Below are 23,848 nucleotides of genomic sequence, written 5' to 3' on the forward strand. Positions count from 1 at the left end.
TAACTGTGTTTACATTTCTGTGCTACGCCGCATTTCGTATCGATTCCCTACAAAGCGAAACCGTTCTTTCCAACTATCTCCATCCTTTCCTTGCATCGGAGAATACTCGTTTGAGCGCAACAGCCCCGAATGGGTTAGTTACTTTGTTTACAAGAACGACACGGATGACTTTCTCTGTCGGATTCACGCTCGACGAAACCTCCTTTCGATAAACTAAGAACGCCGACGATCCCGAGTCTCGACGATCGCTTGGAATCGTGATTCATCCTTGGCGGAGCTCGATACACCGCTTGCTCCCTGTTAATTTCGTGCCATTGAGATCTGTATCGCTCGACCGTGACTCAAGTTTTGTACAACGACACGCAACTGATATGAATCATAAAACACGCGTTCGTCGCGTCAGGCATAATAGTTGAACGCGAGACAAATTGTCCGAGCGATATGAAAAACTAAAAGAAGAGAAACAAAGGTTGCGTGGTAGATTAAATTAAAAGAAAAGAAATTTGAGGAATTACGCTTGGGAATACCGCGCGGTGTCGCTGATAATATTCAACAGTAAATAATAGAAAAAGAAGGGTAGCAGTTGAACGCGAGGCAAATTAATATCGAGCAGTGAAATATAAAACTGAAAGAAGTGGAGAAGCAAAGGTTGTGGAACTACGCTTGGGGATACCGCGCGGTGTCACTGATAATGTTTAACAGCAAATAATAAAAAAAGTAGGGAAATTTACAAAAAGTTCCGTGTCACCTTTCCCGTTACCGTCGTCGAGTGTGAAAGTGAGATTTTCCGGGCAACTGGTCGGCCATTGTGTCTAAGGTGTCACGGGTGAGTAAATAACGAGTGAGTGCCGGAAATAATGTGTGCATCCATGAATTAAACCCTTGTCAATGAGCGTGAACCTGCTTTTATTTGCTCAAAGTTGTTCACCCCGTGAACGTTCCTGTTTCGCGAGTGCTTTTGCTGCGAACGCAACAATCGTAGGACTGCCGAGAAGCTTTCAGGGCACAGTTTCTTGCTTCTGATACTGTTTCCGGATTCTTACATTCACCTGGGGGAAAAAGTAAACAACTTTTAGGGTATGATTCGACCAATAGAAATTACCGAACTGTACGAATTCTGTTTTACGTTGAACGAACAAGTGTTTTCCGAATAAATGTTTTCTGAATAAATGATCGAATATGAAAACAGAGTTTTCGTTAACGTCGTTAACTAACCGAGTGTGCCAAGTCTTCTGACAACGAAATTGCGCGTTTTAGCTGTTAGTTTCATCAGTGATCTGATGATAATCGATATCGTGTGTCCTCAGACCACAGAGATTACGGAATTAAATTATAATCCAGAAGCTAGTGTTGCAATTAACCTTATCAGGGATTTAAAATAATCGTTTAGCGATATCGGAGCATAGAATTCATTGAAAAATACAACTGGAAATCAATAATGATCAAAGTCACTCGGTCACTTTGATCTTATCATAATGTCTATTGCAACATTTTGTGGGCGTATAATTCGCAATTCCCAGGTACAGTTTGAACCGTTCGTCTTTTTCCTTTGAGAATTTTCTACAAATGTAACCATAACGAAGGTTGTAGCTTGTTACATCTACTTAGCCCATTATGGTCGACCCGTGGACACGAAAGGAATATTGAATCATGCGATTGGAAGACGCGATGGCCTCTCACCGTCGGTTAGGACGTCATTTCAATCGTCGACTCTTAATCGCATCCTGCGTTCGCTCTTTTATATGCGAACGACATCGCAGACACTCGTAACGCCCACCCTTCCGGATCACTTTAACCGCCAAAACCGATCCAACGATCGAGTTAATCGACTCTCGGAGAATGGACACGAACGACCAGTTTGTCCCAGGATGTTTTCGCGTGCGCAGATAACGCTCGATGGAGCGAATCGATTATAACAACGCCGAACATAATTGGGGGATCAGTTGCTCGCGTGACTTCATCGCTCGTGACGGCATTCGACGCTCCGACTGGCCCAAAAAAAACCTACGCAAACGTTCCACGAACACCATTTTACATTGTCATATTATATCGCAAAAGAAAGTTTCGCTTAAAAATATTTACCGAGTCGCGGTTATTGGAAATTAAGTATCTGATAAGGGTACTATATTTAGTAGTATTAGGAACTATATTCCTCGTGATAAACGGTAGTCGTTTCATCGATGTTGTATATTTTAGAAACTATAAAACGTCGTTCACCAAAACTATATACTGTTAGCTTTAGTTATTTATTATTTACTACTGTGCGAAAGCTGATTAAAAAATCACGCTTGTGAAATCCAAACTGGACTTTCATGGATTTTGATTTTCACTTTTTGTAATAATTATTAATTGTTGTACCGGTAAAGAGGAAACGGTGGTCGAAGACGAGGGAACTCGAGGAAGGCTTGTCCAACGTCACCAAACTATCCCAACGATCAAACTTTCGACGCGACCGTCGACAAACGACTGATACACAAATGGCATTGTTGGGTTAACAACTAAATAATCGACCGGCAGCAATCACGCGCGAACGCCGAGACGCGTCAGTAATTGCCGTGCAAAAAGTCAGTGTCATTATTTTATAACTGGACAAAAAACACTGTTACGATACTAGGTCAGACGGAGGTAATCCAGGCCGGTGGTTTTCGTCGTTGATGGAGACCGATCCTTATATTCCATCGCGGATATAATAAACATTGACCTTTTACAAGAAATTCAAAACTTATTAACCCCTTGCACTATGCTAAAGTGGTCGCGCTGAATTTAACAACGAGCCTAACTTGTGATTTTCAACTTTGGCCCAAAATTTTCATCACGACTCTGATTCGTGGTTTTCAACTTTGGCCCAAAATTTTCATCACGAGCCAGACTCGTGATTTTCAACTTTGGCCCAAAATTTTCATCACGACTCTGATTCGTGGTTTTCAACTTTGGCCCAAAATTTTCATCACGAGCCAGACTCGTGGTTTTCAACTTTGGCCCAAAATTTTCATCACGGGCCAGACTCGTGATTTTCAATTTTGGCCCAAAATTTTCATCACGGGCCAGACTCGTGGTTTTCAACTTTGGCCCAACATTTTCATCACGAGCTTGATTCGTGGTTTTCAACTTTGACCCAAAATTTTCATCACGAGCCTGATTCGTGGTTTTCAACTTTGGCCCAAAATTTTCATCACGAGTCAGACTTGTAAAAATAGTCCGAGGGCTTGAAGGAAATTCAATATTGAATTGAAGAAAATTTAATATTAAATTATTTAAAAAAAACCTTAATATTAAGGTTTCCATAAAGATTTTGAAAGATTTCATTTGATCACACCAGCGTTAACATCGTAGGAAAACAAAGGAACGTGTACAACAGTCTACAACCGTCGCCCATGAAATGTCCTTTGCTTGTAAATCCATCGCACGGTATAGGAATAATAATACAATAATATCCAGCGGATGTACAAGGTCGATCCGTGAACAATCTGAAAATGCATTATGCGGGACAGTCCTTGATTTTGCACGCCTGTTCTCTACCCGCGATTTTCTTAAAAATGATATTCAGAATTTCGAGTATTTGTCCATTACCTGTAACAACTCTACACAAATCGAAATGCTCGACGAAAAAAAAGAAGAAAGTGGTACTCTATCGATTCAAAAAATGTACTCAGAATTTCAAGTATTTGTCTATTACCGGTAACAATCTATTCAAATCGAAATGCTCAACGAAAAAAAGAAGAAAGAAGTGCCTATGTTGTATCCTATCAATTCGAAAAAAAGATGGCCGCCCACTTTTAAACATCCTCTGGACACATTTCAGTCATAAAACTCTCCGAAACGTATCTCGGTACCTTTTACGCACGCTTAGAGACAGAAGATGTACATGTGTATATCACGAAGCCTGTCACTTGGTAAACAATGCCACCACTCACCGAAATCGCAGTTATATTATGCCATCCCCCGGCGTGTTCGTAATTTCCGCCAAAGTGTCCGCTACGGTTTTCACTATGTAGACACGTTGCTCAGACTATTGGTCGGATCTACCGACGATTTAACCGCGGTGAACGGTCGCGCACAATAAACCACTTTCGTCTGACGAAACTTTCCACTAGCGATATCTCCACGAAGCATGGTAAGCTCGACGGGTACACGATCGGGCCACGGACTATGGGTCGTACACCTACGGCTCCTTTTCGATTCGAGTCATGGTGGAGATCCCAAGGACGCCAACATCAAGAACACAATGTGCGTGCACGCACAGGGTGTCCAAAAATGTCAGACACGACGTCTCCTGTTGACACTAAACCGACGACGTTCGTTCGCAACTATTAAGTTGTCCCAAAAAATTCTTTCGCTTTATGAATAACTAATACATGCACAATAGTTTATGTTTTATGTTACATTACTGAATTGTGCACGATTCATTTTGCTCCATTACTGTTACAACATAAATATCTATGAAATTAGCAACTAGCGAAAGAAACTTTCGCGACGAACAGTCTCAAAGACGCGTTCTTCAATAATATACAAAAATATTTTACGCGGAATTAAATTGAATAACGCGTGAACCAATCTATGTATGAGTCTACGTAGGTTTGAGGTTAACTTCCAAAATCCTCGTCGAGTTATTCAAAGTTCGACAAGTGATAATTTACAACGATGTTGACCGATGTTTCAGGCAATGAATGAAAGTTTCGCGCGAAGAATAAATATTATTTTCGGGTACGAAACACGAGGAAAATATTATTTTCGGTAACGGGGGTTGCCGACTGCGTTAATCGAGGAAGAGAGGAAATGAATTTATACATTTATTACCCAAACTTTTTCTATTTCGATATCCGAGTCGATTGGGAAATTTTCGTGGGGCAACGCTGAGATTGGAAAGTTCGAGATCGCGGAATGAATTTTGTTCGCACGCGAGAAATACGATCGAGGCATTGGAAATAATGGCGCGCCTTACGGGTCGGTATTCGAGGGTGAATCGTAGGTTTCGATAGGTAAACAGAGAACGGACGTGAACGGTTGGTTTATTTCGAGACAGATCGATATTTCGGATCTCTGGTTTTGATAAATCCTCCCTGTTGGCGCGTCGTGCGCGTTGGTAACGCGAAAGTATTTGGCGAATACTTATGCAATCGTACCAGGCATTCCTGTGATTTCCAAATGCGAAAATTACAGTAGCAACGAGTCGACTGACCACCAGAGTGGAGAAACGATATACAGGGTGTCTCAAAATTGTTGGAAGTCATTGAAGAGGGTGGTCCGGGGGGTGATTTGAAACAACTTTTTCCTTAGCCAAAATGTTGTCCGAGGCTTCGTTGAGGAGATATTAAGAGAAAACACTGACCAATCGGAGCGCGTAGTCTACGCTTCCGCGGCCGCTCCATCGGCATCCTCGTGCTCTGATTGGTCAGTGTTTTCTCTTAATATCTCAACGAAGCCTCGGACAACATTTTCGCTAAGGAAAAAGTTCTTTCAAATCACCTCGTGAACCACCTCTTGCAAGGACCTCCATTTTCGGGACACCCTGTATGGAACAGTTTTTGTTCTTAATATATCAAACACCACGTCACCCATACATTCGACAATTAATTAGGACTAATCGTAAGCGTTAACGAAATCGAACGTGTCGAAGGGTGTGCCAAACGGACCCTGGTAATTTCGATACACCGTATATGTTACAAACGTGTACCTGTGGATAATAGACACGTTCGATGGTTGATGACTAACTCACCCGGCTCAATGGCACGAAAACAACCTCGACTTTATGACTTCCGTCGTCTCGTTGTCAGGAAGGTCGTTGATCGACGAGATCATACATATCCTGACGATTCTCGAAATCTGATCTCATCATCTGGTGGAACTCGTTGTGTCCTCGTGCGTACATGAAATACTTTCTTCAAACGTGATTCACGTGCCGTGGGAAGTGCGCTTCGTGTTAGAAATTTGAATCCTGTGACGTATGAACGTCGTACCCAGCGATCAAGCGGTAAGTTGGATCGATTCGGTCGATAAAGAAGAGTTCCTTTTCCCGCGATCCAGTACATACCTTCCGGTTACCTCGAAATCCCGCGCGTTTTGCTCGTGCATCAGTGTAACCGTGCGATTTTTGTAAAGTCCGAACACGTGGATGTACTTGTATTATTATCGAGCATCGATGTTTAACCGAAGTACCGAGCTTCTTCCGAGGATCTACAGCAGCTGACACTTTCTTTGCACTGTCCACAAGGTCGGTTCTACGATATCATGGAAAACTATCTATTTGGAAGAGATTATACGTAACACTTCATCGCATCGAACACCTTTTTTTCCTGACACTGTTGGTAAAATATCGATGGAAATGGAAACGTAACTTTGACTTTTTGTAAATAATTTGTTGTCTCCTTTTCCACGAGTGCGGATTAACTGTATCTGGTATTGTTCTCGAGATCGAACACGTTTCGTTAAAAAGATGAGTGTTCGACAGTTCTTTGGAAACATGATGGATCAATGATTTATCATGCGTTCGAGATAAAGTATCGATAGCATCGTACGACCGCCGACAAGATATAAACAATCGGTGATATGGCTACGAGATATAGGATTAAAAGCGTAGAGGTGTAGGATGAAAGCAGGCAGGCTAACTTCAGGTATTATTAATCGAAGACACGTTAGTGTCTCCACTTACCAACTGGTTGTTCGCTAAAACAGGTAAATGTATGAACAGAACAGTATATATACGTATAGAGTACCGGCTACATAAAGAAGGCAAACCAAAGGAAACGAAGACACAATTTAAAACAATTTCGTACTTCAAAAAGTATAATTTTTTCAATTTAGCGTAGATAAGTTACCTATTCATTTGATGACTTATCGTATTTAGCTTACGTCTTGCTACGCCTGATGGCGACACTAGCGCATTACCGACTGAAATATTCACTGTGATGTTAGTTCACCAGTTTGTCAACCAGGGATAGTGCACTTTCCTTAGTTTAACTTGTGTAAACAATTTGACAAGACTACACTATATAAAGAAAAGGTAAAGGTAAGTTTAACTTCTAAAAAATACAAATATAATTAGGAATAAAACACATTAGAATGGAATAGAGCACATTCGACACTTTCTGAATTGTATATATTGTGACCAATGCAATTTCAAAATCAGAGACACCACTGTTATTTATAAAAGGATATAGTGCAACAGATTTATTTCTTCGAATAATACATTTATGTTCAATGTATACATGCAATGCTTCATATAAAGACAAGCATCCTCGGTTACAAACAAACACGAGACACGACGACCGTAGACGTCTGCTCAATAATAACATTTTTTTTTTACGTCTGCACTTTGACAGAGTGCGCATATACCTATCACGATTTAAAAATCACCTATTCGCGTAATTCGATAGTGAAAAATTAGCGAGCTCAACTTCGCCGGTTGAATTTAAAAAATTTGAAATCCTATTACTTCAAACGATTTAAAATTACACTGAATTTTTTTTCATGCACTTAAAACAAAAAACAAAAAGAAAAAAAAAGAAGGAAAATTGAAAGACTAGAATTTAACATAGATGGTCCAATCAAAAAATATATATATATCTTCATATAAAAAGTATACTTCGGCTGTGATATCTTACATTATTATAATATAATGTTCCGTTACCCCCACTGATTTGATTAATTATTGACTTGTTTGATACCATTTTTCCATGAGCACAAATGGAGCAAGATATGCAAAATTATGGTAAATTTTAAATAATGAACATATATATATATATATAAATGATTGTAAAGCATAGCTGTAATAGCTGTTTTCGAATGTGTATTTGTATCTAAGAAAATAGACGTTGGACATTTGTCGCAATTTCTGTTGGAAGTTCGGTATACATGGAGTTCCATTCGTTTGGAAAATCTCGCTGCGCTGATTTGACAAACTCCTTGACGAAACTCTTCGTCTCTGTATGAAAAATGTAAACGCATGCGTAATTCGATATAGTAGTGAAAATAATTTAAAAAAAAATAAAATATTGCATAACATACCATCATCGGTAGCACTCTCCTCGTGTAATACACTGACCGCTACCTTGAGCAACATGTGCATATGCGGTTGTAAAACGGAATGACCAGCCTCGTATAATGTTAATATACTTTTAAAGACTGCCTTGTTCTCTTCGAAATCTTCTTTCAATGGCAATTGATTAACAAAAACTGGAAACACTTGGTCAAGTGGCAAAATGGAGTAATTAGCGATAATGAGTCGTGCAATTGCTCCGACGACGTTATCTCGAGCTCCCGCGTGAGTCTCTTTAGCGATCAAACTCGATAAAACTTGCAAAATATCAGGGTAATGACTATTGGATCAATGTTCAGAAATATTTTCGATTTCGCATGGTTTAAATATTAGAAATATATAAAACAACGCATTAAAAGGATACGAATAGACTGCATCTTTTCCATGCATAGCAAGTTCACCAATTCCATAGATTGCATTATTGCGAACCTCAGCGCTAGGATCATTCGTGAGTCTCAGCAATGTTGGGAGAAGCTGTGGTATAAAGGCTGTAACTGTATGTTTAAGTCCCGAGAAGCATTCTGAAATTGTACCAACCGCAAAGGATCTCTGCGCTTCGGACTTGTTCTTTTTCTGTAAATATTATTTAGTTATTAAATGCACGATTGCGATAGCTAGTATGCGATAATTAGTACAAGAAGAGTCGTACCAATCTCGCTAGAAGCATCGGCAACACGACTCGGAAATAAAGTGCAAAGTCTTCTGGAGCAATTATTTTTCCAAAATTAGATAATACATCACCCGCGCACTCTATCAATAATTCATCTTGTTCAGCTTCGGTCTCCATTTCTTCTGCGTCGTCTTCATCCTGACACGCCGTTTTGCCTGCAATAAACAATATCATCCTGCATATATCGTTATTAAAATAGCAGAGATGTGATAAGCTTAGTTTTTTAAATACTCACCCGACATAACGTCTCTGACAGAATTCATTATAGCATCTTTATGGCCCTCTCCAACTAGAACATCTGTTTTTACTTCTTTCAAGAGTTCCGAATACGCATCCAGCCCGCTAATGGCTACTGTTCGTTCGTCGTCTAGTCTTATCAGTTCTGATAATTTTGGTACGTATACAGAGAGAGCTTTCAATAACGCTTCCTTTCCTTCGTTAGTATTTATTTTTGAGAAATTAATGCAAAACTGTAAAAGACCATCAATGGCAGCTTTACGAATATCTTCTTGTGGATAATTAATTAATTTAAAAGTTTCCTCGAAGGACTTCTGAAGGTATGGCAGAAATGCATCTCTGCAATAATATTTTATATGTAGTTATAAATGTAAAAACTATATTATCTAATATATAAAATTAGTATACGTAAGAGAAATATCTTACTCCGTATTTTCGGCGATTTCCTTCAAGGCTAAAATTGCTTCTTCCTTTTCATCGATGTAGGCGTTTTCAACACGGTAACCTGCTATATCGTAATCATCATCATCTTCTTCGTTGTCTGTGTTCTCAATGTCTTCTTCATCGTTTTCGTTTTCACTTTCAGTGAGATCTTCGTAAACCGGAAAGGCAGAATTCTCGTCGTCCTTATAGTGTGGCTATAACAAAATAGAACGACACGATTGCAAAATATCATCGCGTTATTTATATTCTTTTTATAATTTACATACCACTATGCCTTCCGAGCTCTGTATGCTGATTATCATGTGTTCGATAATTTCTGGCAAAGCAGCCGCCATTTCCTTTTTCATTACGGTACTAATCGAGGCAAACAATCCATAGATGGACTTCTTCAAATCGGGATCTTGTGTTTCCTTCAGTAATTGCATTCCAAAATTGAGAGATCTAGCAGCCAAGGGTTCAAAATTTTTATTACCTATTGTTCTTGCAATCACTCCGAGAGTATCTGCAATATCGATCGATTTAAACAAAGTCCTTAAACGTTATCTAAAATTTAAGTAAACCTGTAGAAATACGAACCAACTGCTTGTACTTGAAGACACATGGTTTCTTCAGTTTGTTTTTCCGTAAGATAACTATCGAGAATAATAATGATCTTTTCGAAGTACGGCAATATGTGCTCCTTGCTGGCCAAGACAGCCGAACCGATAGCACTTAGAGAAAGTTCTCTAACGTGAACCGGAGTGTCGGCGTTTAGAATTTCGAAGAGCCTTTCCATTAAAGTTGGCAAATAGGGTAAGATACTTTCGTTCAAATTTTCACAGAACATTTCCAGTGCGTAAAACATACGATCGACCGACGGAGGCGCTTTCTTCTCTTGTTTAATGTGAGCACATATTTGACCGAGATACTCGAATAGTACAGGTAATAATTCGGATGAATATTGCGAAATGTCCGGCTGTAAATGTTCCGAAAATTGTCCAAGAGCGAAAAGAGCAGCGTTCCGTACTACAGGAATGGAATCCGTGATTCCTTGGCAAGTGCAACGTAAGAATGATTCGAGATATTTAGTTCGAATATATTCTGAACAACCCTCTGCTAACACCGCCATCGCTAAATAAGACGCTTTCTTTGCATATATGTCCGTTCCTTGAAGACTAGGTTCTATGTATTGCAACTAAAAAATGATATAGTAACGAGACATTAAATGTGTAAGTTTCTCTTACGGAGAAAACGATTAAAAGTGTATTAAATTATACCAATTGGGGAATTAATTTCTCTGGAGGTAAATTAAGTGCGAGTAAATCTAAAATTTGGGCAGCACAAGTTACAGGTGTATTGTCTTCGTTATCGGTAAAGTAAACTTCATCGTCTTCATCCTCGGGTTGCGTGGACATTAGAGTGAACAACATATCTATCAAATTATTGCAGAAAATTATATCTCTTTGCAAGAATAAAGAATTGTACGTGTTCGTTAATATTATTTACCTATTATGGGCTCAACAAGTTTATGTTTTATTATGGCTTTCTTTTTCGTTCTGGCTAACCAGCCGATAGAAACAACAGCTTTAACTCTAAGAGCATTATCTAAGGACTTATTATTAGCGATTGCAAGGCACATACTGACAAGAAGTTTGACATGAGGTGCTATCACAGCAATTGCATTTTCGCATAGTTCGTCTAGCAATTCGAAGCACTCGATAGCTTTATCTTCGTTAGTCGCGGTAAGAGACTGAATCGTGGCCATTACTTGTGGCATCATTTGATGGTAAGCGTTTACCATCTGCAAAAGTAATTCATTTATAAAAATGCTTAAGACTGGTTTTAATGAATTTACATTCATCATGTCAAACTTACCATTTGATTACCTTGAATTAATGGGATAAGATTTAGCATTATTCGTAGAACATAATATGCTACAGGGTTTCCTAAATCTTGTAGACTGTTTAATGTTTGACCCAAAAGAACTGTGATTGATTCAGCATGTGCTTGGTATGCATCAGGGGCCATTTCTGTCATAACTGACAAAGTATAGGTTCCCAACTATAAAAAAAAAGTTGTGTCAAAAAAATAATCACGGACATTAGAAATATTTAACAATTTCTTATATACCTCTTTCTCTGCCAAGTTTTCGCTGGTAACCAGTTGCTGAACAAATTGTAAAACTTCAGGCCACCCATTAGTAGGCAATTCATGTTTTACAATTAAACCTATTAACTGTGCAATTGCATTCTTTACAAATTTTTCTGGTTCGTTAACCAGTGCCTGGAATAATATAAATTGTATGGTCTCTTTGAAGAATGTGATTTTGTAAATAATTTTTTTACCTGGAGAATCACAGTCTTAAATTCGCTGCGTATAGGTGGTGGTAATTGCAACCAGTGTTTTCCTTTACTGTAACGATTCTTAAGCAATACGGCTGCATATTGTCGTATCTGAAGATATATTCATGTTATGAAAGGTTTATGGATACACAGGTGGAATATTTATGCGATAGAAGTACAAACCTGGGGCTTTGGCGATGATACTATCAGTTGACATAGTGTTGGTATACTTTCTGGTTTTTTTACAGCTTCTCTGAGTTCTGCTGTTCCCTGGAAACATCATAACATAGTTGTACTCCGTGTTAAACAAGAATGTGTTTTATTATAAATTGATAAATGGCTATGTAGAAAATGTGTACATTTGATTATAAGAAGTAAAAATGATGGTGTTCCATCTTGGTTAGTGGACACAGCAAGGATTCACGATACGTTATATTATAATATGTCCCTGGATTATATAAAATATATAAGTCTCTATGTGTAGGTGATTGCCAGTTATATGCTAATAAATGAAAAGCATGGTTCGTCCTCGCTTTAGGCTTAAAGCTACCTGACATGCATATTAAAACATCGAAGTGCTAACGATAGGGAAAGGTCTACGAGCAGTATGTTATTTCATTTATTTCACGGACGGAATGTACAGGAAAAAAGGTATGATTTTATCAAACCTGCAACGTGGATACAGCGAATTAAATTTAATAGCATTTAAAATGGTTATCAGCCTACCCGAACACGTGTTTCGAACATCACAAAAATTTGTCCTAACTGTTAACTGTCACTTTTCCAGACATACCTGTTGTATCGTTGTGTTATCAGCTACAAGCAACTTCGATAGTATTTCCTCCATAACTGGATTTATATTAATAACAAAATACGTATTTAAGAGTACTTCCAAACGAAGCAGGGGCCCAGAAGTAGCCGGCTGTCTACTCAGTCTACTACCACCGCTGCTCTGACCTGTTGGTGACGTCCATATGATACTTAAACACGCAGGCGCGACATTATACGTATAAACAACGAATAAAATTTTATTTAGGATTCATTGTTTCGTCCTTAAAATTATTTTAATTGGCAGAGAAAGGAACATTTACGAGGGAATAGAATGGTTGAATTATTATAGATATATATTTTGGTATATTTCTCGACATTTATTCTTTAAAGAGATATATTGTTGCCACGACCATAATTTTCTAAGTGCCTGTACAATCACGAAAAATAATAAATCATATAGATGACGTTCCAAGCCTAATTTTTAACGAGCGTGAAGTTTTATTTTATAGAAATGTAGCCTTCTTTTGTAAGCTTTTAAACTGGTATGGTTTCTCTTGTGAGTTCCCGCCATTTTCGGTTGAATAAATAGTCATCTAGCGGTGAAAGGGTCGAACTAATCTCGGAGTTTGACCAGCGCTACTATCGGGAAAACGCTCAAGTTTGTCCTCGAATAGTTCAAGCAGTCACTAGTCGCTAGAAGGCGCGATTTAGATGGTAATTACCGACACGATGGTAACTTACCGATGGGTGTCGGTAGATTACCACGAAAAAGCGCCATTTAGGCAAAAAGGAACTATTGAGGACAAACTTGAGCGTTTTCCCGGTAGAGGCGCTGATTATACTACGAAATTAGTTCGGTATGTTCACCGTTAGATGACGACACTAGTTTTCCGCGGGAAATTTGAATGTATTTTTATTTAATTAAATTGAAGTTCATTAGAAGCGTTTGTAAATACTATTGAGTAGTTTAAGAGTCTTTTTCGTATAAATTAATACATTAGTCGATGTATTTTTCGTTAGTGACTTGTCAAAAAATTTGTGTAACCGAGTTCTTATATGATCCGCTTATAGACAATATTAATCGTCCTAGGCGAATATATATTTTTATCGTAGAAAGTATACAAGTACATTCTTTTAATACTGTTTTAAATATTATTTAAATATTATTTTTGATTATAGAGACATATTATCATTGTATTTTTATCAATTATTCTTGAGCTTCACTGTTCCTCGTTCCCAACAGGAATCGGTTATTTATTGTAAAAGATTGCTTCCTTTACAATATTAGTCCAGATTTTTTACTCTTCGTGTCTGTGCAGTGTAAGTCATGCAGGTCGTTTGTTCGCCTACAGACTCGCAACGCGTCGGGCAGTTTATTATTTTAGAGTGAACCCCTTCCTATTCCCCTCTGTTCCCCTTTCTCTATTCCTTGTTCACTTCTTCTTTCGGTTAAAAAAAAAAATGCCATAGCTTCCCGTCTTTCCATGAACGCTGCGTTGTGGAAATTCTTTGGATCGCTGTTAAAAGACTGAGTATCGATCGGAACGTTCTTCGATGTATAGCAGAAGCAGCGAAAAAAAATTGTGAATGTAGTATTTTAATTAACGATGTTTTGTTTTATAGAAATTATTACCACTTTATTTTCGTTCATTTAACCCGAGTCTAAGCGCCTCTATCGGGGAATTTATTTAACCTCAAACATATTCGTCGTCTTGTGCTCGAGCAGAAAACTCTGGAAAACTCTAATCAATGTCTAATCAACCTTTGGTCTTGTACTTCGGTTGTCTTGGAAAATATTCCTCTAAATTTTTGAGCGAATGGTTACGCTAGAAAATAAACGAGTCTTCTGGTGTAAGACGAACAGACTTAGAATCTATCTCGAAAAAGGTATCGCAGAAACGCCTGTGCTCGACGAAGCACGGCCAGATAGCCTGTCAGCGACGTCATTGAGTGACTCCTCTTGCACCTCGTGCATATTCGTCGTCTGGTTTTACGTGCATTCCAGACGACTCGGTGGTAGTTCTTTCTGTACCGATTTAGTACCCGCCATCGTGCGCTGTTAAGAAAAATCGATCGAGATACCGACTTTCGCGAAGTAAAACGAAATATCTGAACTCTCGCTGTATTTAGAACTTGAATAAAGAGATACCGCAACTGATATCCGTTTATTCGCGTTACAAAAGCAATTCTACCGACATCTACGAGAAATTGAAGCAACGTGAGGTTAGGTTAAGAACGGCGCACTTCAATTTTTCGATAATATTTAGACGAAGATGTTACGGCACAGGTCTCGTGGGAATAAAATTGAGTAAAATTGCAAATAATGTTTAGAATTTCAGAAAGTTCCATTGAATGTTTGAACATTTTTAGGTACAATTCGCATCGTTATTATTGGTAGAGAGGAAACCCGGTGAAAAACGTTAATGCGCAATTAACGTTGGTGATGAATCCTTTTCGTGCGAGCCGACGACACGTGTGATCCGCCATTACACATGGCGTTTTGAAATTTATTACATAAGCAATCGTGCCTCTCGATTCTTCGGGTCGGGTTGGAACATCAAAAAGAACTGTACGGATACAAACCTAAGTACCTAAGTACAGAATTTAAATACTTTAAATAATCTATTATGTACTATTTAACGAATTGAGAATTGAAAACTGAATATACTCCCAATAATAATAATGATAATACATTTACAGATGGACGTGAACCTAATCTATTACAAAATATGTTCCTTTTGATATTATGCGACCTATAATGGCAGACTGAACGCAGTGTGGCTGATTCATTCGTGAATTTCTCAACTTTTTTTCCTTGACCGCGATAATGAGATCTGAACGCGCTGTCATCAGGCTATTTCAGGACATGACGGAACCAATTATTTAGCAGACTGTCCGCGCGGAGGTGCAACACGTGATTTATAGGATTCACAAAGGAACCGCGGCACTGTTTGAACACGTGACAGAAAGAATTCCATGTTGCTCAAATAAGTGTATCCTGGCGATGGTCGAAAGGAACCACCGTCATTTTTATGGCAGGGACCTAGCAACAAGCTGTTCCAATAGTAATCTGTCGCAGACGACTCGGCCCGGTAGCTGTACCCTCGACGACCATATTATCTTCTTTATAACCAAAAAAGGACTCGGGGTTGCTCCCAAGTTCCTCGAAGGAACCAGCGGAGTCTTTGGAGTTCAGATTTTTTTTATTTTCCCCTCTTGTTTTTTTACAAGAGGAGTTCAAGTCCGAGTTTAAGTTTTTAATATGAAATATCTTTCAGGACGACGTTTTCTTTGTATTTTCTCTGAAAATTGATCGGATCGACCAGCACGTTTATTTTTAAGTACGGACAGGAAGCAAGTAGGAAAATTGGCAAACGGCTTTCCATGCAAGCTGTGACGAAGATCACGTTGCTCGAGTTGACTCCAAGCTCCAAACTGTCCGATGAGCAAGAAGAGTTCCTAGAACCCGCTCGTGGGCTATAGCCGGGCACCGGAGAAAGAACTTTCCTTATCAACAATCGCTTTGTTGTCGCCGCAAAACCATCGCGACGTTTCAAAGCGTTCAACCCTGTGGCGTCTCTGTAGCTACAATTAACTTGGACAAAAAAAAAACAACGTCATTGTTTTAGATTTCATAATGCGTTGATAATTGAGACATTTACTCTGTACTCGTTCGGTATTTTACAGTGCATGATTAACACCGTTATCAATGTTGCGTAAGGAGACCGTCTACGCTATTTAAGCAACAAACATCGATTTCTATTTTTTTTTCTTTTTTTTTTAGCAAAGAACGTTTTAATACTACAGAACTTGGTTCGCGGCGGAAGACTTAAATTAATGATAACATTTATCGATAGCTATAAATATAAATAAGAAGTCGGTGCGCGTGGTTGTCGAAGGCGCTGGACTAAAAGATACTTCTCCACGAATTGTACAATGGTAACAGAGTAGAACAGGGTTGAAAGTAAAAGATTAAAGAAAGATCTCACTTTTTAAATAACATCACTTAGTTTTAAATCGTTACTTTCAAACGTGGCCTACCCCGCGCTTCGACCAACCCTCGAGCACGCAACGTTGTTTCTTTACAACTTCTATACATACACACACACACACACACGCGCGCACATGCATCCTGTCGATTAACCGTTTGCGGTTCAAGAGACTCTGAACGTAAAGGGCCAATCGAGGTCCATTCGTGACAGAATCACTGTAACGCGTGACCCACGAGGGTGTTTATTCATCGCACTCGATTATTTTTAAAGTTCAATCGACACTCGGCTTTCGATAATAGTACGTCGTTTCTACGCGTTAGGCTCGTCGCGTTCTCACATGCTGTACTTGATCTGATCGTAGTACATCGTCGACGAGGGCGTCGTAGTGGCCGTGTGATGAATGTTCGACGACACCGCGCCAGGTATGTTCGATATACTCAAACCGCCGATGTTGCTCAAGTTCAACGAGCCCAGCGAGCCCAACGAGCTCAAGGTCACGGATCCAGCGGGGTGGCCGAAGTACGACGGTTTCCGGTCGATCAGCCCGCCCCCGGAACTGTTCGAATTCGAATTCGAGCAGGACATTTTTATTCCTGTAACAGAAAAAGGATCGTTGCAAGAAAGTGACCTCGAGGGAATTCGTGCATTGGTAGAGGTAGAAAAGGATTGGTGCAAGAAGATGACCTCGAGAAAATTCTTGATACATACAAGTTAATACTGGAACGAAGCAGGTCAAACAATTGTTCAATGCAATTTATATTCTATTCCTTCTGCTTTGTATATCTAATTTTAGAACATCACTCCGTTCTAGAAACCAGTGTCTACCCGTCGCAAAATATTTTGTATAATGGAGTTATTATATAATTGCGAAAATTTCCAAGTGGAAATCCGAGGACGCAAGAACGAAGAGAAATCCTAAGTACTTGTACTAAGTACTAAGTAGCTTGTCCTTGAGCGAGCGAGTTTTTCAGAAAATTCACTCGAACGGGACCACACATGATGCAACCCGAGGGAAAAAGAAGAAAAAGGCAGGAGATCTCACGATACGAAATCAGTCCTTGTATAGGTACGATAAATCTTAACCTCCGGCAGCTCTCGAGTAGTTCTTCCTCGAGTGTGCACTTCACTCGTGTCTCGACGTCGTCTCCGTCTCTCTGTTTCCATCTCCCTCTTATTCATTCGATGCAAGAATTTGCTTGCAATAACGTGCAACAAATTCTGTTAACAGATAGAGACCATTATTCACCGTCCCAGGGTATCCAACAAAGAAAGTCTCGATATCTCGTTTAATATCGATTTTACGAAAACATCGAATAGAACGAAAAAGTTCCAAAATTTAATTCTCGATAACAATCGTCGTATACACTTTTGTCGCGGGAGCGATAGTTAGCGAGATACGGGGTTTTAGGTGAGAGGTTTCCGATTTCAATGTAACTGGTGTAAGAGAAAAGCTCGTAGGCGTCAGTGGGTTAAAAGCGATCCCGTCTCGATGGCAATCGGGATACGGGTTTAATCCCGGGTCGAAGGCAAGTGTAACGGCGTCGTGTGCGGTCTGAATGGCAGTGCTGTCAGTCAAAATCTCCCCCAGCCGTCTCTTCCGTCCCCCCTCGGCCAACGAATCCCGTGCTTCCTGGCCGTCGGCGGCGCTCGCGCGAATTTCTGTCTTTTTTTATTCGAATGCACGCACGTACAGAGGCTACTGGCGTACACCGTCGAAAACGACGGGCAGTAAAAGAGCACAGAAGCGATTCCCTCGCGAGGCGGCGCGCCAACAACGATGCCATAGTCGCCGCGAGCGGTGAGATCCCGCGCTCCAGAAATACATCACCGAGACCTGTGTAGAAAAAGGGAAAGAGGACGACCCGGACGCCTGCCGTGGCGTCTGCAGATTGATCTCGTTTACACTTTACTGACTGAACGAGAGAAGTGGTGGCGGCGAAAGGGCGGACGGGGGAGAGGACGACGGAAGGGTGCGTGGGTGGCACGTTTATACCCCTCGTCGATTTCACCGTGTATCGACGTCTCCGGAAGGAACGGATCGTACTTATAGATCGTACTGCAAGAAGATGACCGCGAGAAAATTCTTGATACGTACAAGTTAATACTGGAACGAAGCAGGTCAATGTTCAATGCAATTTATATTCTATTTCTTGTGCTTTGTAATTTTTATATTTTATTCTCCTCTACTATTCTTTATTTTGAACAGAGTTTCATCTAAGTTACTAGAAGAGGATTGGTGGAAGAAGATGACCTCGAGAAAATTCTTGATAAATACAAGTTAATACTGGAAGGAAGCAGGTCAATGTTCAATGCAATTTATATTCTATTTCTTGTGCTTTGTAATTTTTATATTTTATTCTCCTCTACTATTCTTTATTTTGAACAGTGTTTCATCTGAGTTACTAGAAGAGGATTGGTGCAAGAAGATGATCTCAAGTAAATTCTTGATACATAAAAGTTAATACTGGAACGAAGCAGGTCAAACAATTGTTCAATGCAATTTATATTCTATTCCTTGTGCTTTGTATATCTAATTTTATTAGCGAAAACCTTATTTCCGATAAGATACCCTGTATAGAAGTGTTACGAGAACAGAAAGAGTGGCGTTTAATCGATTATTAGTTCGTCATCGAGCAGTCGATCCTCGCTACCATAACATTCCTCGGGATCGCCGATCCGACATACCGAAACTGTTTCCACGGAAAGGTTTAATAAACGAACGTCTAGTGTTTGAGGTGGCCACGGTCGATGTACTTAGATTAAAGAACATCTTGTTTACGCCACTTGTAAACGTTTACGCGATAAGCGATCCGAGACCGCGCTTACTAGCACGCGACCGCTGCTAACCGATACAAAAAGAAAAAAAGCGTAAAAAAATGGAACGCGTATTCTCGTCCCGATTCATTTGTTTATCGGGCGACTGAACGCGTAATATACATTGCTACAGTTACGGAATCGGTTCATTCATAAACGAAACCACGCAACTGGGTTAAAACTGGAGACTTGATTCGAGCCTCGTGCTCCTTCATCATGGTAGATGTTCGTTGTTGCGTTAACCAGTTGGATGGATTATCAGCGATTCAGGAATGATTATTAATTATTTTACTTTTTTTTTTGAGGTGGAGAAGATTAGTTTGTTCAAAAGGTTTTACAAGTTGAAATATTTTAAATAGCTTATCTGCGAACAATAAAATTCAAATCTATAGAGTTTCATATTCTCAGATCAATATATAAGCAAAATATATTTTTTCTTTGCAGACGAAGCTCACCGATCAAGAATCCAGTCCACCCTGTTCATCGAGAAATGCGCACAAAGAATATGCTCGATTCTCCAAATTTTAACCGAGACGCCAAATAATGCAAGTCGACGCACTCTCGTTTCACTGCCAACGAAAGAAGACATTTAACGAGCGTTTAATCGCCGAAGTAACTGCTGTCCTCCACGCTAAATTAATCCGACGGGAAACACGTCCGAGACTTCGTGTCGCGCCGCGTTACACGTGTCGAGTTACCAGTTACGAATTACGACTTCTCCCATGGGCGTGACAGGACCGTCACCCTCCCGACTAATAGGTCCTGTCAACTCCCAGTGATTTCGTGCCTGTCTGTCCTACTGGAAGAGTACTCTCGCCCCTATTATTAAACGGAAGCAATCGTCAAGCTCACCTGTCCGAGGTGGTGGTCTTCTTACAACGTTTGCTTCCGCTTTTCCTACGGTACTCGGCGAATGCGCGCAATGATGCATCGTTATTAGCATTATTATGATGCATTATTATTAGTAGACTGCGGATCTTTATGGATTTAAAGGAAATTTGAATGTGTTAGAAGCTACAAAATGCAAACAATATGCAAGAATATAAAAAAGATTGAAAGTAAAGCTCATGTTATAATATTTGCAGAATAAAATGAATTCCTATTTAGGTTGAATTTTTACAGGCACGTTCGCAAATATTTTATTTTGCATAAAAATCCGCAGTCTAATTAAACACAAAAGATGAACTCCAGTACACTCGTGCCCCTGCCGGCTCGCGAGTTAAACATCTTCGACAACTTCTAATGTTCAAACAGTTTCAACAATACGTACTAAATTATTTGAATAGTCGCAGGGCTTAAATAGTCTATAGCGCTCCGATTCGACATAGAATCATGCGATTGTAAAACGTGTCGAGACAATTTCGTGAACGAGCGTGGACGACAGTTTGGCTGTCCGATGGTCGGCGCCTCGGCGGTCGTAAACTGTCTACGATTTTCCAGATGGCCCTGCTCGACTGTCATGAATTGTCATTGTTCTCCTCGACTCCAGAAACTCCGAATTTCGCAAACGAAAAATGGGAATAACTTTAGACAAATATTCTAGGTAAAATCAATTTCAAATTTTCTAATGGTTATTCAATTAGATCATTCTTTGTAAAATTATTTATATGCTTTTCAATTCCAGTATTTAGCTTCTCGAATTTATTTACTGCGTTGATGGCTGTCTACTTACAACGTTCAGTGTTTGGAAACAGACTGGGCTTTTGATGTACCCAGTAAGTGTATGGAAGAATTATTGTCAGCCAAGATTGGCATATGCTACTGTAGACAATTTTTTTGAAGATTGTCTTTTAAAGACTGTTTCTAAATAGCCCTTCTAAATAGGTAGATAAAGTGTTAAGTTTAGACTAAAAATCCCTAATCCATTCCTGAGGAAATGCTCTTTCAACACTAATTTTACATCTTTTTCAGGCGTCCAGAAATAATCACCCAAAAATGCGCAACAATGACGCACATGAAAGGGGACACGTTCCGTTCAAGGATTCTTGAATTAGAGGAAGAAGTATACTCACCAGTGTCCGTCACAGGTGTCTGGCACCCGCTGTGCGGCGAGCTGACGTTCCCCACGGGGCTGGTGTTGCCAGTTTGCTCAGGGATCCCCTGCATAGAGACGTTCGCGTTGGCGCCGGCATTGTTGACCCCAGGGAGTCCGTACCCCACGTAATAGTCCTGTCCAGGTGTCTGCGCGGCGGGTGCCGAGTTGGAGGAGCATTTGTAGCTCATCATAGCCTCGTTGTCCTTGTAAACCGTTTCAGGATGGTGCTGCTGGTGGTCCTTGACCGAGAAAGCCTCCGTGGGCCTGTAGGTCAACTGATCCTGGTTCCTGGCGGGGTAGCCCGGCTCGCTCTTGAACGCCACGATCTCCCCGTTTCTGTACACGGACGGCTCGCCTGTTTTATATGTGACCTCCGTGGTCTTGTACGTCACCTCTGCTATAGGAGGCGTTTTATACGTCGCCTCAGGGTAAGCCCAGTCCGCCGTGACAGCGGCACCAGGTCCGTACATCGCGTACTCCTGGTAATTCTGATACTGGTTCTGGTAACCGTTAGCATACTCCATGCCTCCAGGTGCCAAGTTCTCGTACCCGGCCGCCTGGACGCTCATGGGACCGCTCCCGGAGAAGTATTGAGGGTACTGAGGCTTCAGAGCCTGACACTTGCGACGGAAGCCCCGCGGCCGTCGACGGAAGCTGCCTTCCTCGAACATGTACTCCGTAGATGGATCGATGGTCCAGTAGTGGCCCTTGCCGGGTCTGCCTAAGCCTTTTGGGAGCTTGATGAAGCACTCGTTGAGGCTCAGATTGTGACGCACCGAGTTCTTCCATCCCTGGTAGGCGCCTCGAAAAAAGGGGAAACGTTGCTGAAGGAAGGAGTAGATCTCCGAAAGGGTAAGCCGTTTCCCAGGACTAGATTGGATCGCCATCACGATCAAGGCTATGTACGAATAAGGAGGCTTCTCCTGGCGACGCGCGCCGGGCTTCCTCGGCAGCTCTGTGCTGGTAGGGTTGCACATCAGCGAGTCCAGGCTCTGATCCTGGCCGAGGCTGGTGGCGATGGACAGGCCAGACCGTGGGACGATGGCGGAGCTCTGATGGCCGACGGTGGACTGGTCCTGCATGTGTAGGCCAGCGTCGGACTCGTTCTTCATCGCGATCCTCGCAGTGTCCACGGTGGTACCGCGCGCGATCGACGGGACGATCACTGTCTGGTCCATAGGGGCTGCGACTGTTCGTCACGCGGCGACAGACATCCTAAGATCGCCGATTCGCGATCTTCGAAGGCGCAGTCCACTGCACTGGGATAGGTCTGGGTGTCCCACGTTCTCCGGAACCTTGGACGAAACTCTAGGCACAATAAGGATGCACTGGTACGGAAACCTTGATTTAAATGTATTCCCTCGACCCACCGGGTGTCCAACGTTCTCTCGATTAAACTCTAGGCACAACAAGGATGCACTGAGAAAGCTTAATTCAGAGACGTTCCGTTGACCTCGCACTTGTCCCCACCGATTTCTTTCACTCGATCACTGTTTACTGTTTATTCTAGTTCAGCCGAAGCTGGTAATTTGCCGAGGGCCCAATTTATGGGACGATGCCACGGGTTACACTCGCAATTACGACGGCCTGTTGTTTACACGCGGCGCGATGTAAATTGGCAAGGTGGAAGAGGTGGTTCCTTATTTACGACGCGACGTAAACTGTTTGCACGGCAGCCGCACGGTGGGGTCAATTATTTAGACTCGCACTGGGTAGGACGTTGCGCTTGATGCGCCTCGGTAAATGTTTTCGGATGACTGGACCTCGGTATGAACTCCGGACCCGTTGGAAGCGTCGCGATGACGCGAGTCACGCCGTCGCGACCCAGACGCGATCTTCCGTGGGCGTGGCGTGCGAGGGGGAGACGATACGCGAGGTTTCATTGGAGCTTGGGCGATAAGCGACACCTAATCCAGCTGTGGGGGGCCAATGGGGGGCGTGCACCACCCGCGCCGCCTACGCTTCGCGGCGATAGACTCTTGGACACGCGAGGCGGGGGGAAGAATCGAAAAGAGTCGAAAAGATTGCATAATTTCCACGGTTTTCATTGTTGCACTGGATTATTGTCGATGATTAGCGGATAGGAGCTGTTAGAGATGAGTCGCCGGCGTTGGAGACGAGGATGTGGAAGGTTCTCGTTCGAGACAGGTAGTCGAGGAATTGAGTGAATTAGGATTGAGAGTTTTAATATTTTGTTTAGGAAGGAGGAAGAGTAGGAGAGATGGTTCGAGTTTGTTCCTTCTTAAACATTAATAAATTCTCGATATTTAAATGTTTTATTGAATTAAATTCTTTAAAATTTGTTTAATGAATTATGCTTATACAAGTCATTTATGGGGATTTTAATTTGAAAGAGTCTACCTTTAAGAGTCCTTAGAAAGTGCAGCAAATACATACTGTTCTAGATTTACATTTCTTGAAGCCAGAGGATGTATATTAAATTGGAGAACTCTGATAATTGATATATCATAACTTACCAAGGAAAACACTTGTTTGGAGATATTAATCCTAGTTAAAATTGAAATTCGA

At 41.0% G+C, this 23,848-nt stretch overlaps 2 protein-coding genes and 3 long non-coding RNA genes across 7 annotated transcripts; 3 read left to right on the forward strand and 2 right to left on the reverse strand.

The window, feature by feature from the left end:
* The first annotated feature begins 166 nt into the window (after positions 1 to 166).
* Positions 167 to 12,634, forward strand: LOC128894874 (uncharacterized). Of its 2 annotated transcripts, none has more exons than XR_008461638.1 (5): positions 167 to 826; positions 11,956 to 12,021; positions 12,083 to 12,106; positions 12,192 to 12,358; positions 12,495 to 12,634. It is a non-coding gene; the product is annotated as an uncharacterized LOC128894874 (long non-coding RNA). The 2 variants fall into 2 exon arrangements; XR_008461639.1 differs by lacking the exon at positions 167 to 826 and adding an exon at positions 6,225 to 7,006.
* LOC128894872 (importin-4-like) lies at positions 7,138 to 12,691 on the reverse strand. Its single transcript, XM_054156906.1, has 15 exons — positions 12,501 to 12,691; positions 11,891 to 11,977; positions 11,711 to 11,818; positions 11,496 to 11,648; positions 11,241 to 11,426; positions 10,872 to 11,166; positions 10,643 to 10,797; positions 9,963 to 10,560; positions 9,653 to 9,888; positions 9,369 to 9,580; positions 8,941 to 9,281; positions 8,685 to 8,860; positions 8,400 to 8,608; positions 8,005 to 8,315; positions 7,138 to 7,921 (listed from the first exon to the last, which is right to left on the reverse strand). The coding sequence occupies exons 1-15, from the start codon at positions 12,552 to 12,554 to the stop codon at positions 7,797 to 7,799; spliced, it is 3,246 nt and encodes a 1,081-aa protein (XP_054012881.1). The 5' UTR covers positions 12,555 to 12,691; the 3' UTR covers positions 7,138 to 7,796.
* Positions 12,692 to 14,752: 2,061 nt separating this feature from the next.
* Positions 14,753 to 22,497, reverse strand: LOC128894873 (forkhead box protein A4-A-like). The gene is made up of 2 exons (XM_054156908.1): positions 21,297 to 22,497; positions 14,753 to 17,063 (listed from the first exon to the last, which is right to left on the reverse strand). Exons 1-2 carry the CDS (start codon positions 22,495 to 22,497, stop codon positions 16,804 to 16,806), a joined length of 1,461 nt encoding a protein of 486 aa, XP_054012883.1. The 3' UTR covers positions 14,753 to 16,803.
* On the forward strand, positions 17,083 to 18,940 carry LOC128894876 (uncharacterized). 2 transcript variants are annotated; one of them, XR_008461641.1, is made up of 3 exons: positions 17,083 to 17,201; positions 18,677 to 18,768; positions 18,857 to 18,940. It is a non-coding gene; the product is annotated as an uncharacterized LOC128894876 (long non-coding RNA). The 2 variants fall into 2 exon arrangements; XR_008461642.1 differs by lacking the exon at positions 17,083 to 17,201 and adding an exon at positions 17,654 to 18,588.
* LOC128894875 (uncharacterized) lies at positions 20,795 to 21,980 on the forward strand. The gene is made up of 5 exons (XR_008461640.1): positions 20,795 to 20,827; positions 20,909 to 21,108; positions 21,196 to 21,431; positions 21,540 to 21,747; positions 21,852 to 21,980. It is a non-coding gene; the product is annotated as an uncharacterized LOC128894875 (long non-coding RNA).
* Positions 22,498 to 23,848: the final 1,351 nt, after the last annotated feature.

Source organism: Hylaeus anthracinus, unplaced genomic scaffold, assembly GCF_026225885.1.
Source record: "Hylaeus anthracinus isolate JK02 unplaced genomic scaffold, UHH_iyHylAnth1.0_haploid 4, whole genome shotgun sequence".
In the NCBI taxonomy this organism is placed as follows: domain Eukaryota; kingdom Metazoa; phylum Arthropoda; class Insecta; order Hymenoptera; family Colletidae; genus Hylaeus; species Hylaeus anthracinus.